Here is an 11,670-nt window from a genome sequence, read left to right as displayed (position 1 = left end):
AACAGAAATTCATGTCCTCCTCATCTACTTCTACCAAAACTTTTCTTTATTATTATTATTGTTTATTATAATTTATCTAACCTATGAGACTGCTTACAAATTTCACAGGTGAATGGAGAAAGGTTTTACTTTCTTTCCAAGGAATAACTCGAACTTTTTTTTATTTCAGACTGAAACTCATAAACAGCCCAAGTTGTACTGCCTATTTCTAAAAAAGAAAATGACGCAAAGAAATACATTTTCTATTACCCGTAAGTTATTTTATTATCATAATTTATTGTTCAAAGTAGTGTCAAGCATTCCCTTTTTAAAAATATCTTGAAAAGACCAGTTCACTCAACGTGCATACCCACATATTTTCACACTTACCTCTAGCTTTAAGCAGCCCTGCCGATAGTCTTTAAGTCTACCTGCTTAAGTGGAGATGTTTCACTTTTTTGATTTGCTCCCTGCCTTGCATAATGCAAGTTAGCAGAACTGACATTCAAAAAAACTGAACAGCAATTTGTCTTTACATAATTATTCTTAGTTACTCAGCTCAATTAATAATGATCTGCTGAAGAAACTGTCCCTCCAGTAAAAGGCTCTGGATACCACATCACTGGAGGGACAGATACTACTGAGGTTAAGTTAGAAAACATGTGGATTTGAGTGAACCCAGTCCTTGGATTTGAAGAATAAAAATACAATAAAGTCCAACAGAGCTCTTACATGATCTTTCGAGCAGTAACATTTCCTTAAAAGCAGTTGTTAAAAGCATAAAAGCAGCTTCATTTTCATTCATAATCATCATAATTTTTTAAAGCAAACAAGGCATTGTGATTGGCTTAGTGACGGGAAAACTTTTACCAGTCCCTTTCATGAGGCTGTCGGTAAGGTATGCCTAAAAGACTAAAAACATCCTTCTCTGTCTGTGTAGAAAGTGGACTGCCACCATGCACCTTCAAGCTTCCCCGACGCACCACATCCTTGTTCAGCGAGTGCTCTGACAAGCTCATGTTTTTGGTCTTTGCCATGGCTCTCATTGAGCGGTTAAAGTGTGCTGAGCCGGTGAAATACATGATAGCACAGGCAAACTCATCGTAGGGCACTACGATGATGTCCAGCCTCCGATGGCGTTGGCCCGGTCCTGGCAGTCGGCAAACGCCCATGTATTTCTTCTGCTCCCCATTCTCCTCATGGCTCACCAGGTCATCTGTCAAAAACCCTTAAAAAAAAAAACAGTTGGGTTATTTCCCATCAGAGACACAAACAAAACAAACGTGAATATGATGCAGGACAATAGTGTTTAAAAAAAATCCAGCTTACCACTGTCATGGAGGCTCTGCAACAATTTGCTAAAAATGCCTTTGTGGGACTTGCCATCAGGATGAGTTATAAGCACATCAACATCTCCACATGTGGTCTGCCCTCGACGGTAGGAGCCACATGCCATCGCCACCAGGTGTGGGTCTACAGCATGGGCAGCACCCACAACCTAAAGACACCAGAAGACACAAAGAACAGTTTGTCATGTTACCAAGAGTGATGGAGCTTTTTGAAATCTTCAGATTCTCAAATCATTGAAAAGCGTTTACTGTGCATGTTCTCTTGTTTTTATCATACCCTTCTTACTTTTAAAACATGCAATCTTTGACATGTTTCCAGATAAAAACATGGGAGCAGGCTCTCCAAAGCATCACACATGACTTTGACAAGCCAGAGGGAGCACACATGCTTTCACAATCTAGTTCATGTGCAATTTTTATCTGGCTTCTTAGTAAATGGAAAATTCAAGAAATACAATATGAAAACCACTACAGATGTACTCAGGGCTCGGGAGTGAACAGGTCTCTGGCTAAAATAAGATGCAGCACGATTGAAAAGTGAGTTTTCTCCTCTGGGATGCTCCACTTTGTGAGAACGCAGCCTGGTTTTTCCATCATCTGGCAGTCAAGGAAAGCAGAAACAAACGTTTTCCTACTTCAAGCTCTCTGCTTTAGAACCTCTGTGGGTTTAAGTAGAGACCTCTTCTTTTTTAAAGATAACATACCTCTTTATACTCGACTTAAAGATGCAAACATATTTCAGTCATCTTCCCAGAATGACACATGAAGACATTACCACTTTCTCTATGGCTCCAGCTTCTTCTCGGGGCATGCGGTCGAGGAAGTCATCGTAGTGCTTGAGTCCTATTTTCTGAGTGTTGCTGAGGTGCGCCTTAGTGCGGATGTCATCCAATGTGCGAAATCCCTTTAAAGGCAAATCATATTTTTAAGAGAATCTTCAAAGAAAGAAAATATATTTAATAAGACATTTGCTTCCCATAGACTCCTTGCTTTTTTTGTTAACTGAAATAGGATTATATTCATATCCCAGCTGTGGCTGTCAGCCTTAACTCGTTAACCGTGATGCAATTAAGATCTTAAATCAATTTGTTCTTTTTTGTTCTAATGGTGTTGATCAGATTCAGAATAAGAAATATAATTGCATGCTATGTTGTCCCTTGCAGCCCAATGTAGACAATCCACAGTAGCATCTTCCTGCAGCTGCAGAGATGGAAAATAACGACACCACTGCGCTGTTGAGCGGCTTATTTCACTTTAGAAAACTCCTAGACGACTCAGTGAAAAGTAATATCCACCTTTTGACAAACACAATTTAAATATCTGTGAAGTACTTTGAGCTTCCACCTACAACCTATGCATTCAGGTGAGGGATCAGACTGATGTCTCGGCCAACTGCTTCACCAAAGATCACAGAGCAGCATTTTGGAGTGTTCGAATCGCCACAGACCTGTAGATGAAACTAAATGGAATAAGTGAAGTACGGCTTGCTAAATTGGTGCTGAGTGATTGCAGGCCAGTCAACACCGTGGAAGACTCAGTCAGGTCTAACATGCAAACCTGAGGACATCCCCTCAGGTTTGCATATACCGTACCGTCGCATACCGGGAGCAATAGTTTCACGCATACAGGACCATTATGAAAACAAAGAAAGCAACTAGAACTCCTCAAAGGTGGAAATGTTGTTGTATTTACTAGAGCCTGACCGATTAATCAGACAGTCGATATTCACTTTTCCAGTGACTATTGGTATCTTCTATTTTATTTTAGATATGCACTGATATTACTAGATTTATTTACCAGTTAAATTGCGTTTCATATGAGTTTCATTGTATTACACTTGCAGTTCTTTTTCTGGCTGTGACCAGCAGAGAGTGCTGGTGAATTAAAAACAAGCATTATCACTCTCCAGAGTGTAAAGCGGTGACACATGAGCAGTTATTTTCCAGTTGAGTAACCAGCTTGTATTCATTATATATCTTTTGTTTGATAACTGCATTTGAGGGATCAACACAATAAATATATGTAATTATTTATCTATCTATCTATCTATCTATCTATCTATCTCTACACTTTGATACAAAAGATTCTAATCTCTAAAGAGAAAGTGAAAGCTTAAAGTAGGTCACCTCAGAGCTTACCCATATAGTACATAAGTGCATGCCATTTCATTCTTGATGTACCGGTAACTAGGGCTGGGCGATTAATCAAAAATTAATCATAACCGACATTCAGAATCTCTAACCGATGTAATCTTGCCCATGTCGCTTATTTCGCTTATTTTCAGGGCAGAGTCACATGAGGACACAGCCAATCCACGACATGGAAGCAACGTCTGTCGTTTGGACACATTTTGTCTTTAGGGAAGATGACACCGAACAAAAATAAGTCAAATGTAAACACTGCAGAAAAACTGTTTGCAAGAAATGCAAGATATTCATTTTCTATTGTTTTAGAGAAGTTAATTTCTACTTTAAAACTAAAATGCGTCATTTTCATTTCAAGCGATGCTTTGATTTCAGTTCGAAATATTCAATAAATAACCAGAAAGTAGTTCATCGCATATGCATTCTTTCATTAGAAAAAATATCCAAGCTTTAATATTTGAGCATATTTACAGTAGAGACCATGTAAGTGAACTATGAGGGCAAAAACCAAAAACGAAATAATCGTTATCGAGGTAAAATGTTCAATTAATCGTGATATAGATTTGAGGTCATATCGCCCAGCCCTTCCAGTAACTTTGATTCTAAGCATGTGTGTTTGTCTCACCTGTTGGTACCACAGCTGTGCAGTTTTAGCTCCAGCACCCCAGATGTTGGTAAAAAGCTCCAAAACAGGCACAGCCTCCCCGATGTGATCTATCTTCCGCAGGTGACCGCTCTCCATGATCTCGTCGATTTTGTCAGCCATCCTCTTTCCGATTCCTTGGATCTGGCACGCCTCCTGAATCAATCAAAACACAAAGTTGTGAATTTGTGTAAAATGTAAATAAAACCAGAATGTGATGATTTGCAAAACACTGAAAGCCCATATTTAATTTTTTTTAAAGCACAAAGCCAACATGTCACATGTTGAACCTGTTTTGGAAAATGATTTACCTAATTTCAATTTCATACCAGTAACATGTTTTTTTTAAAATGGTAGAGGGACATGATTATCACTCTGTTGCATACTCCTTTTATTTTAACAACACTCTGTAAGTGTTTTGGGAACTGAGGGGACCAGTTGGCGTACTTTTGATCGTATTTAACAGAAGTTTTGGATTGTACCTTCAAGGCATGTCTGTTTCTAAGTTACTAGGGTAACAACATCACTAGATGGCACCTTGTTTTTATCCTTGAAGTTTTGAGCAGCACTTCTGCCCAGCTCAGAAGGCCTTGTCCCGGCAGCAGAGGCTGGGCTCTCGAGTAGACAGAGCTCCCCCAACCTTCAGCGAGGTAATCTGGCCCTACTACCACCCGACGTCTCTGACGCCGAGCCACCACCATCGGACTGTGTCGTCCCCACAACCACTGCTGTCCTCATTCACAGTCTGCTCCAACCTCCGTGGCAAGGCAGTGTGGACAACAGGAACGCAAGGAATACAAAGGAGAAATCCTTCCTGCATCTTATCCCATCTCCCCCTATCCCATTTTTCTTAACAATGAGTAAAGGCTTTTACCTCCTCTTTAGTAAAGCACCTTGAAATAACACTTGTTATGAATTGGTGCAATACAAATAATGAGTGATTGATTCTTTCATTGACAGATGCCTGTAACCAAGCTCCTAAAATGCAAACATGTGAATCTGGTGTTTTCAAGGTTTGTTTTTCTGATAATCTTGCTTCTAGACACTTTTTTGACTCCTACTTTGCTTTTGCCTCTCAACTCAACAGTGACGTGAGGGGTCATGTGGACATTATTTTGCTAATGAATGATAAAATAGTAGCCGTACAAATGCGCTATGTAAGGTCGATGTGTAGTTTGTAATAGACGATGAGCATTGTGGAAACCTCAGACACATGTGGTTGTGCACTTCCGGCTCACTTACTGCCTCTGACGCTCTCCAAAACACTATTAACCAAGAGGCATGGACCCAAACTGTTACAAGTGGAATGTTTTTCCATTGTTGTGTGTATTCATGTATGATTTCTGCTGTTCAAAAGCTCAGGGTCTCCTGTGTTGCAATTTACCCTTCATAATGAGCCACGCATTTTCAATTAGTGATAAGTTGGGACTGCAGGAAGGCCAGTTTAGCATCCAGACTTTTTACTACTGAGCCACGCTGTAATGCAGTAATACGAGCAGAATGATGCTTGACATTGAATTGACGATATGTGCAAGGACTTTCCTGAAGAAAGGCAGCATATGTCGCTCAAAAAGCTGTATCTTTGGTTCAGCATTAACGGAGCCTTCACGAAAGTGCAGGTTACCGATCCATGTGCACTAATGCACCCTCATACCATTACCGATGCTGATGCATGAACTGTGTGCTGATAACAAACCGCATAATCACTGCATGGTACTTCATTTCCTCCCTCCATAACAATAAGGAACATCATTAAATCACCTGATATGACATGACGGGCTTGTGGTAACTCTTCAGTGCGTTGACAGCCTTGGAGTAGCTGAGCGCCCTCCACTTGTCCCCCTGGTGAGTGTAGGCTTTGGCCAACACTTCTAGTTTGTCTGTGAGGTGCTTGTTGAAGTTATTGGTTTTGGACTGAGAGGACTGGGCACAGACCCACTTCCCTGAGACGACCTTCTCAGCAGCAGAGTCTGGACGGGGGTCCAGACTGGGGCCAGGGGTCTCCTCTGTGGGGTGCTGGCCAGTGATGAGAGCTTCTAGGTCACCCTGAGAGACCCCGTCTTCCTCTCCTCGCACTTCCTCTGCAGTGTCAGGTACTGTCTGAGAGTGTTAAACAAGAATAACTAAATGTGTTTACGTCTTGCTTTGAAACCTGTAAATGTTTTTTTTTCTATGCACAGGAAGTGGACCTACCTCATGTACGGTCTCCTCTTGCTTAGTTTGATCAGAAGCTGTGATAGCTTCTTCTGCAGGTTTGACATGTGGCAGCTCTTCTTTAATGGTTCCATGTCGTGTTACAGATTCCCTATGTGGACATAGCATGAATAGATTTTGCAAAGCTGCTGACTCATTTAATTCAAAAATAACTTGACCGCTTCAGTGAAGTGTACAAACAATATATGTGTGGCAAACATCATAAGACAGTGATAGTATGAAGTATTATTACTTACTGCACTAAAATTTCTGGTAAAAGAAGGCTGTAGCTGTCAACATCCAGAAGTTGTTTGTCACTGATGCACAAGCTCAACCAACTGCATTTCACCAGTTGGACTCCAGAGGGCATACTATCCACTTTCAGTAGGCGCAGAGCCCTGTCTCTGTCCATGTCGTCGTTAACCACAACATGAGTGACAGTGGGAGACAGAGAACTCTCCGTCTGTCCTCCGTTCTGCTGAATTTGTTTCTGGAAGATCTGACATCTTGCATTTCCTATTCCAGCCGGCAGAATGTACACTGTGACCCCGTTAAATGTACTTCCTGGGACAAATCAGAGAGACACGTCAAAATGCAAACATGTGAATCTGGTGTTTTCAAGGTTTGTTTTTCTGATAATCTTGCTTCTAGACACTTTTTTGGCTCTTACACGTCATTTCCATCTTTCTCTCTCAAACACATGCACTACAAACTGTAACAACCTGTGACTTCACAATCATCCAATTTCTTCTTTGCTGGAGGCACATCCTTTGCCTGAAACACTTTGGCTCTTTTCACTTTGGGAAAGGCTTTCATAATCCCATGTCGAGGTTCCATCTTGTCTTTTGAAGGGGCGTGCCAGAGGCCTGTGACAGGAAGTAGTAATTAGGTTATCTAGAACTGTGGGGGAAAAACATTTTTTTACTACTAATAGCACAGTGTTATATATATAATATACTTATTTAACATTGTTTTAGTGTGTTCAGTTTAAGATTGTCAAAATGTTCAAAACTTTGATACTTTGCGATCCCACATGTTTTAAAACGATACTATCTCAGGAGGATAGGATAGCAGGAGTTTGCCTGCAGTTCATTAAAAACAAGAAAGTACTTGATATGGCAGTACTCCTAATGTTAGTCGTTATGGTATAAAAACAGATACAGATATTATTGGTTTTTTTAATAGTATCAAAATGAAGTTTAAAATTCTGGTGTGATGATGACCCTATTCTGAGTGGAGAAATGTGCTGACCCTTACTTTATTTTTGCCAGCTATTAATTCCTTCAGATGTTTCAAATCCAACCAGTTAGACTGTAAAAATATTATACACACGCACCATCATGCATTCAAAATGTTAATGAAGTTTGAACGTTTTATCACTCAGATGTACTGAGGGGTCAAAAGTAAAAGCAAGCCTGTCTGTTTAATACATTTAGTTTATCCTGGTTTATAATGAAAAATTTATCGATGTGTAAGTAGCAGGGTTGGAAATTAGCACCCAGACCAGTATTTACTTGTGGCATCTAGTCAAGGATGAGTGTATTCTTAAAATCAAATAGTGTGGTACATACATTAAGTATAGACACTGTAATGAATTACTTGATCAGTAACATAAAAGTTAAGTATTAACCTCCAAAGTTACTATCTCAGCTGTCAGATAAATGTTGTGTAAAATCAAACACTGCCCTTTAAAGTGCTCTTAACACACCTGTGTAAAGTAGACCTAAATGTTGATGACATCTCTTATGACTAATGACTTAAAGTAAAAACAGTGACAGTAGATATCTGAGACAAATAAGAGACAAACAGGAAACAAAGTATTGAAGCAGAACACAGTACTGGCTGCTTGAATGGAATAATATCGGCTCGTGTCGTGCAGATATCGATCAACATGACACTTCGGTTGTTTTTGCTTTGAAAGAGAAATAAATCTGTAAAGTAAAATAATGTTAGCTTATTGCTAATGCTAACGTTTTAAACCGTCGGTATATGGAATTTTTCGGTTATCATTATTCATTAAATATATAATTTGAGCTTTAATTAACCCCAACATATCCACACAATTGCACATTTAAGGTAGAAGACTAAAGAAATGTTAACAATTTGTTTCTTACCCCTGTTGTGATGGAACCATACGAACAACAATCCAACAACTTTCAAAATGCTTCACTTCCGGGTCAACTGGTCCGGTTTAATGGTTTTAATTTAGACTGTGGTTTAAATTGTAATCGAATTAAAATTCCAAAATAACTTTGATGTTTATAAACATCTCAGTTTATATAAATGTATTTATTAAAATAGTGTATTTCATTATTTCAGTTCTTATTTAGTACATGTAATTACCTCCGTTGCTGTGGTTACCATTTGAGTCCGGAAGTGGCTCTGAGCTGCAGGACTTCTTTAGAAACATGGCTGTGCAAAGCTGGATTGATATCCTAAAATCATCAAAGAAAACAGCCTTGTTAACCGATGGTGAGTAACTTTGAAGGAGGAATGTTGTTTATTTAAGTAGAAAGATTTTATTTTGTCTGATTCTTTCTCGCTTCATAACTTAAGTTCATTAGCTAGCTGACACGCTAGCCTCATATTACCAAGCAACAAGTAATGACACACCTGAGATATGAACCACATTACACAAGTTACAACAAAAGACCATAAAACACTTACAAACATAATGTTTTATCAACAACAGGACGTTGTTATATATATATATATATATATATATAAAGAGGTAGAGTATGACTCACTGCTCTCTGGGTTTGTGTTTGATGCTCTTTTCTTATCAACCTTAACAGAATCTTTATCGATCCACACTTGTTCCTGTTTATTGAAATGCTTTTCTTTTCAATAAATTGCCATCCCCAATACTGTGGTCACTGAATTATTGACTTAAGTTGGCACTTAATAGAAACACACTACTGTTGTTTTTTAGTGAGGTTTTTCATATTTATTTTTCAGGTTTTTTTAATTGTGTGTTTTCAATCTTCCAGGAAAGAGAAAGATCCACTACCTCTTCAAAGATGGAAAAGAAATGGCAGAAGAGTATGACTTGAAAACAGATGAGCTTATTGGTAAGCAACAAGGTTTGAAGTTCTTACATGGGAGCAGGCACAGACAGTAACTGCAGATATTTTTAATTTCAAAGGCATTCAGCTGCAAAAAGGACAGATTTAAAAATACTTTTTTATTTTACCTACTGCAATTGCACTTTATAACGACTCCCTTTTAAGTAAGGACAGAAGACATTTAAACTTTAGCCTGAGTTGCATATATCATATATCAAACTGTATTGTGGGCTCATGTTTTTTTTTGTATGGGTGGGATATGTATGTATATATGTGTTGTGTTGTGTGTTTGTGTATGCTGGCTGCTGGGATGAATAAAGTATATCTTATCTTATCTTATCTTTATCTTATTTTATTTATTAAATCTAAACTTTTGGTACTTTTCAGTACGAAAGTGGCACACTAAAAGCAAGCTTGGAGCTCAGGGCCCATGGGAGGTCGAGGTCGGGGAGACATTCACAGGCCCTGTCACATCTCTAGATACAGAGGTGATCAAGGAGAACTGCTCCAATGTAGGTTTTCTTCTGTTATCTATGACTTTTAGCCTAAGTATGACTGTTGTATTTCATTTTAATTTCTGTTTAATGTTTGTTCACATGAATTGCTTTTGGAGAAAACAAATGTAAATATCATGTCCTTTAACACAATTTGAATGTTCCTTTGTCCACAGCCGGTGTTCATGCGTAAAGACACAAAGAGCAGTTTTCAGTGGAGAATTCGTAACCTTCCCTACCCCAAAGATGTCTTCTGTGTGTCTGTGGAGCCGTCTGAGAGATGCATCATTATAAAAACCTCAAACAAAAAGTAAATATGCTCCAAAACACTGTTGTTGTTTTTTTTTCATTCTTGTGGTGTACACTTGACAATATAATCCTTGTGTGCTGCCTATAGATGGCACTGTTTACAATACATTTGTAATGCAGTGGCGATATAAACCCTTGACATCCTCTGCATGTATTCCCAGGTATTATAAGAAGTTTGGCATCACTGATTTGGATCGCAGTCAGCTGCCACTGGACAGCTCCGCCCTCAGCTTCACTCACGCCAATAACACTTTGATTGTCAGCGTAAGTCCATACACAACAATGAAAAAAAAGACGAATCAGTAGCTCTAATGTTACCAAATAAAGATGGAAGCATTAAGGGCTGATAATAAGACGTGTTTGATCTTAAGTGTTAAATTGCATTGACCAAATCGGCATCATCTCATGAATCTGAACAACTGCAAAAGTATCTCAGCTAAACATCCTGAAAGCTTTGACCTTTACTTGCATTCAAATTTGATTGAACAATGTCTGTTTCAAGGCAGCTGGACTCTGTGACAGAATATTAATGAAAATCATAACAATAAGGAGTTTTTCTTTTTGATTTTTGACTCCAGTTTTCCCCTATTTGCACCTCTCACCTACCTCTAAGTTTTTCTCACTTTACAATAATATTTATTTTTTGTAAGTATCACTTGTTCTTTTATCATTTGTGATATTTTGCACGCTCTTGCAGCGTCTGTAGTGAAGGATTTGTCGGAGGAGGAGGATTGTGGAGAATGGTGAAGTAATTATTTTTTCTTCTCTGTGGTCCAGTACAAGAAACCCAAGGAGATCTTAACCCTTGAACACGAGCTTCTGAAGGAGCTGAAGAAGCTGAAGGGGACCAGTGAAGGGGACGTGGACTGCAAAACTCAGTGAATTCAGAGTGCAGAAGTAGGAGAATAATTCTGTTGCGTGCGTTTAAAGCCGAACTCGACTGTGTCATTTTGCAGTCACGTTGAGCTCTCTCTTCCTGTTCTTTAATGGAGCCCTGCATTATGGGAAGACTTTTTCACAGTGCCTTTCCAATGGTCTCATGCTTACCTCATTGTGTTAACAAATTGAGGCCTAATTAGTAGTTGTCAGGGTTGAAAGTTGTCATGCCATTCTTCTTTGATCAGACATATTCAGTTAAATAAATAACATTGTATGTAGTCTCCAAACAATTTTTCAACGTTTTAGCTGAGAAATAAATGTTTTTCCAAATGTTTGATTTCGCAGAGAGTTATTTGCATTTACAACATTTTAAGATGGGACCTGAACAATGTCTATTTTTTGCTTCTTGTTACCAAACCTACAAGGGAACAATTTTGATGGGGGTCACATAACCTACCACCCCCACCTTTCATGGATGTCCTTGTAAAACACTCAAAACACACAATGCCTCATCCCTGTTCGTTCCAGGGTCACTGTTACGAGCACATCCCATTTGTGTTAACTGAATACCCTAATGTTCCCTGCATGTAGTGGGCCACCCTGAAAGCCATTACA

General features: G+C 38.9%; 2 protein-coding genes across 2 annotated transcripts; one reads left to right on the top strand and one right to left on the bottom strand.

Moving 5' to 3' along the window:
• Window positions 1-234: 234 nt before the first annotated feature.
• On the bottom strand, window positions 235-8,502 carry poll (polymerase (DNA directed), lambda). Its single transcript, XM_061050944.1, has 9 exons — window positions 8,423-8,502; window positions 7,031-7,174; window positions 6,566-6,872; window positions 6,309-6,420; window positions 5,877-6,215; window positions 4,098-4,271; window positions 2,104-2,232; window positions 1,309-1,477; window positions 235-1,207 (listed from the first exon to the last, which is right to left on the bottom strand). The coding sequence occupies exons 2-9, from the start codon at window positions 7,143-7,145 to the stop codon at window positions 846-848; spliced, it is 1,707 nt and encodes a 568-aa protein (XP_060906927.1). The 5' UTR covers window positions 7,146-7,174; window positions 8,423-8,502; the 3' UTR covers window positions 235-845.
• A 158-nt stretch (window positions 8,503-8,660) lies between these two features.
• Window positions 8,661-11,385, top strand: dpcd (deleted in primary ciliary dyskinesia homolog (mouse)). Its single transcript, XM_061050968.1, has 6 exons — window positions 8,661-8,780; window positions 9,299-9,379; window positions 9,761-9,885; window positions 10,044-10,177; window positions 10,338-10,440; window positions 10,954-11,385. Exons 1-6 carry the CDS (start codon window positions 8,717-8,719, stop codon window positions 11,056-11,058), a joined length of 612 nt encoding a protein of 203 aa, XP_060906951.1. The 5' UTR covers window positions 8,661-8,716; the 3' UTR covers window positions 11,059-11,385.
• The last annotated feature ends 285 nt before the right edge of the window (window positions 11,386-11,670 follow it).

This window comes from Labrus mixtus, chromosome 2 (assembly GCF_963584025.1).
Source record: "Labrus mixtus chromosome 2, fLabMix1.1, whole genome shotgun sequence".
Lineage (NCBI taxonomy): Eukaryota > Metazoa > Chordata > Actinopteri > Labriformes > Labridae > Labrus > Labrus mixtus.
Note: the sequence above shows the minus strand (reverse complement) of the source record. Positions and strands in the feature narration are given on the sequence as shown.

Excerpts from the sequence above, each read along its gene's own strand:
- poll (XM_061050944.1), bottom strand. The coding sequence starts at position 7,145 with ATGGAACCTCGACATGGGATTATGAAAGCCTTTCCCAAAGTGAAAAGA. Across the intron at positions 4,272-5,876 it reads AGCCCGTCATGTCATATCAG|GAGGCGTGCCAGATCCAAGG; the intron begins GTGATTTAATGA and ends TGATTGATTCAG. Across the intron at positions 1,208-1,308 it reads GCAGAGCCTCCATGACAGTG|GGTTTTTGACAGATGACCTG; the intron begins GTAAGCTGGATT and ends TTTTTTTTTAAG.
- dpcd (XM_061050968.1), top strand. The coding sequence starts at position 8,717 with ATGGCTGTGCAAAGCTGGATTGATATCCTAAAATCATCAAAGAAAACA. Across the intron at positions 8,781-9,298 it reads AACAGCCTTGTTAACCGATG|GAAAGAGAAAGATCCACTAC; the intron begins GTGAGTAACTTT and ends TCAATCTTCCAG. Across the intron at positions 10,441-10,953 it reads ATAACACTTTGATTGTCAGC|TACAAGAAACCCAAGGAGAT; the intron begins GTAAGTCCATAC and ends TCTGTGGTCCAG.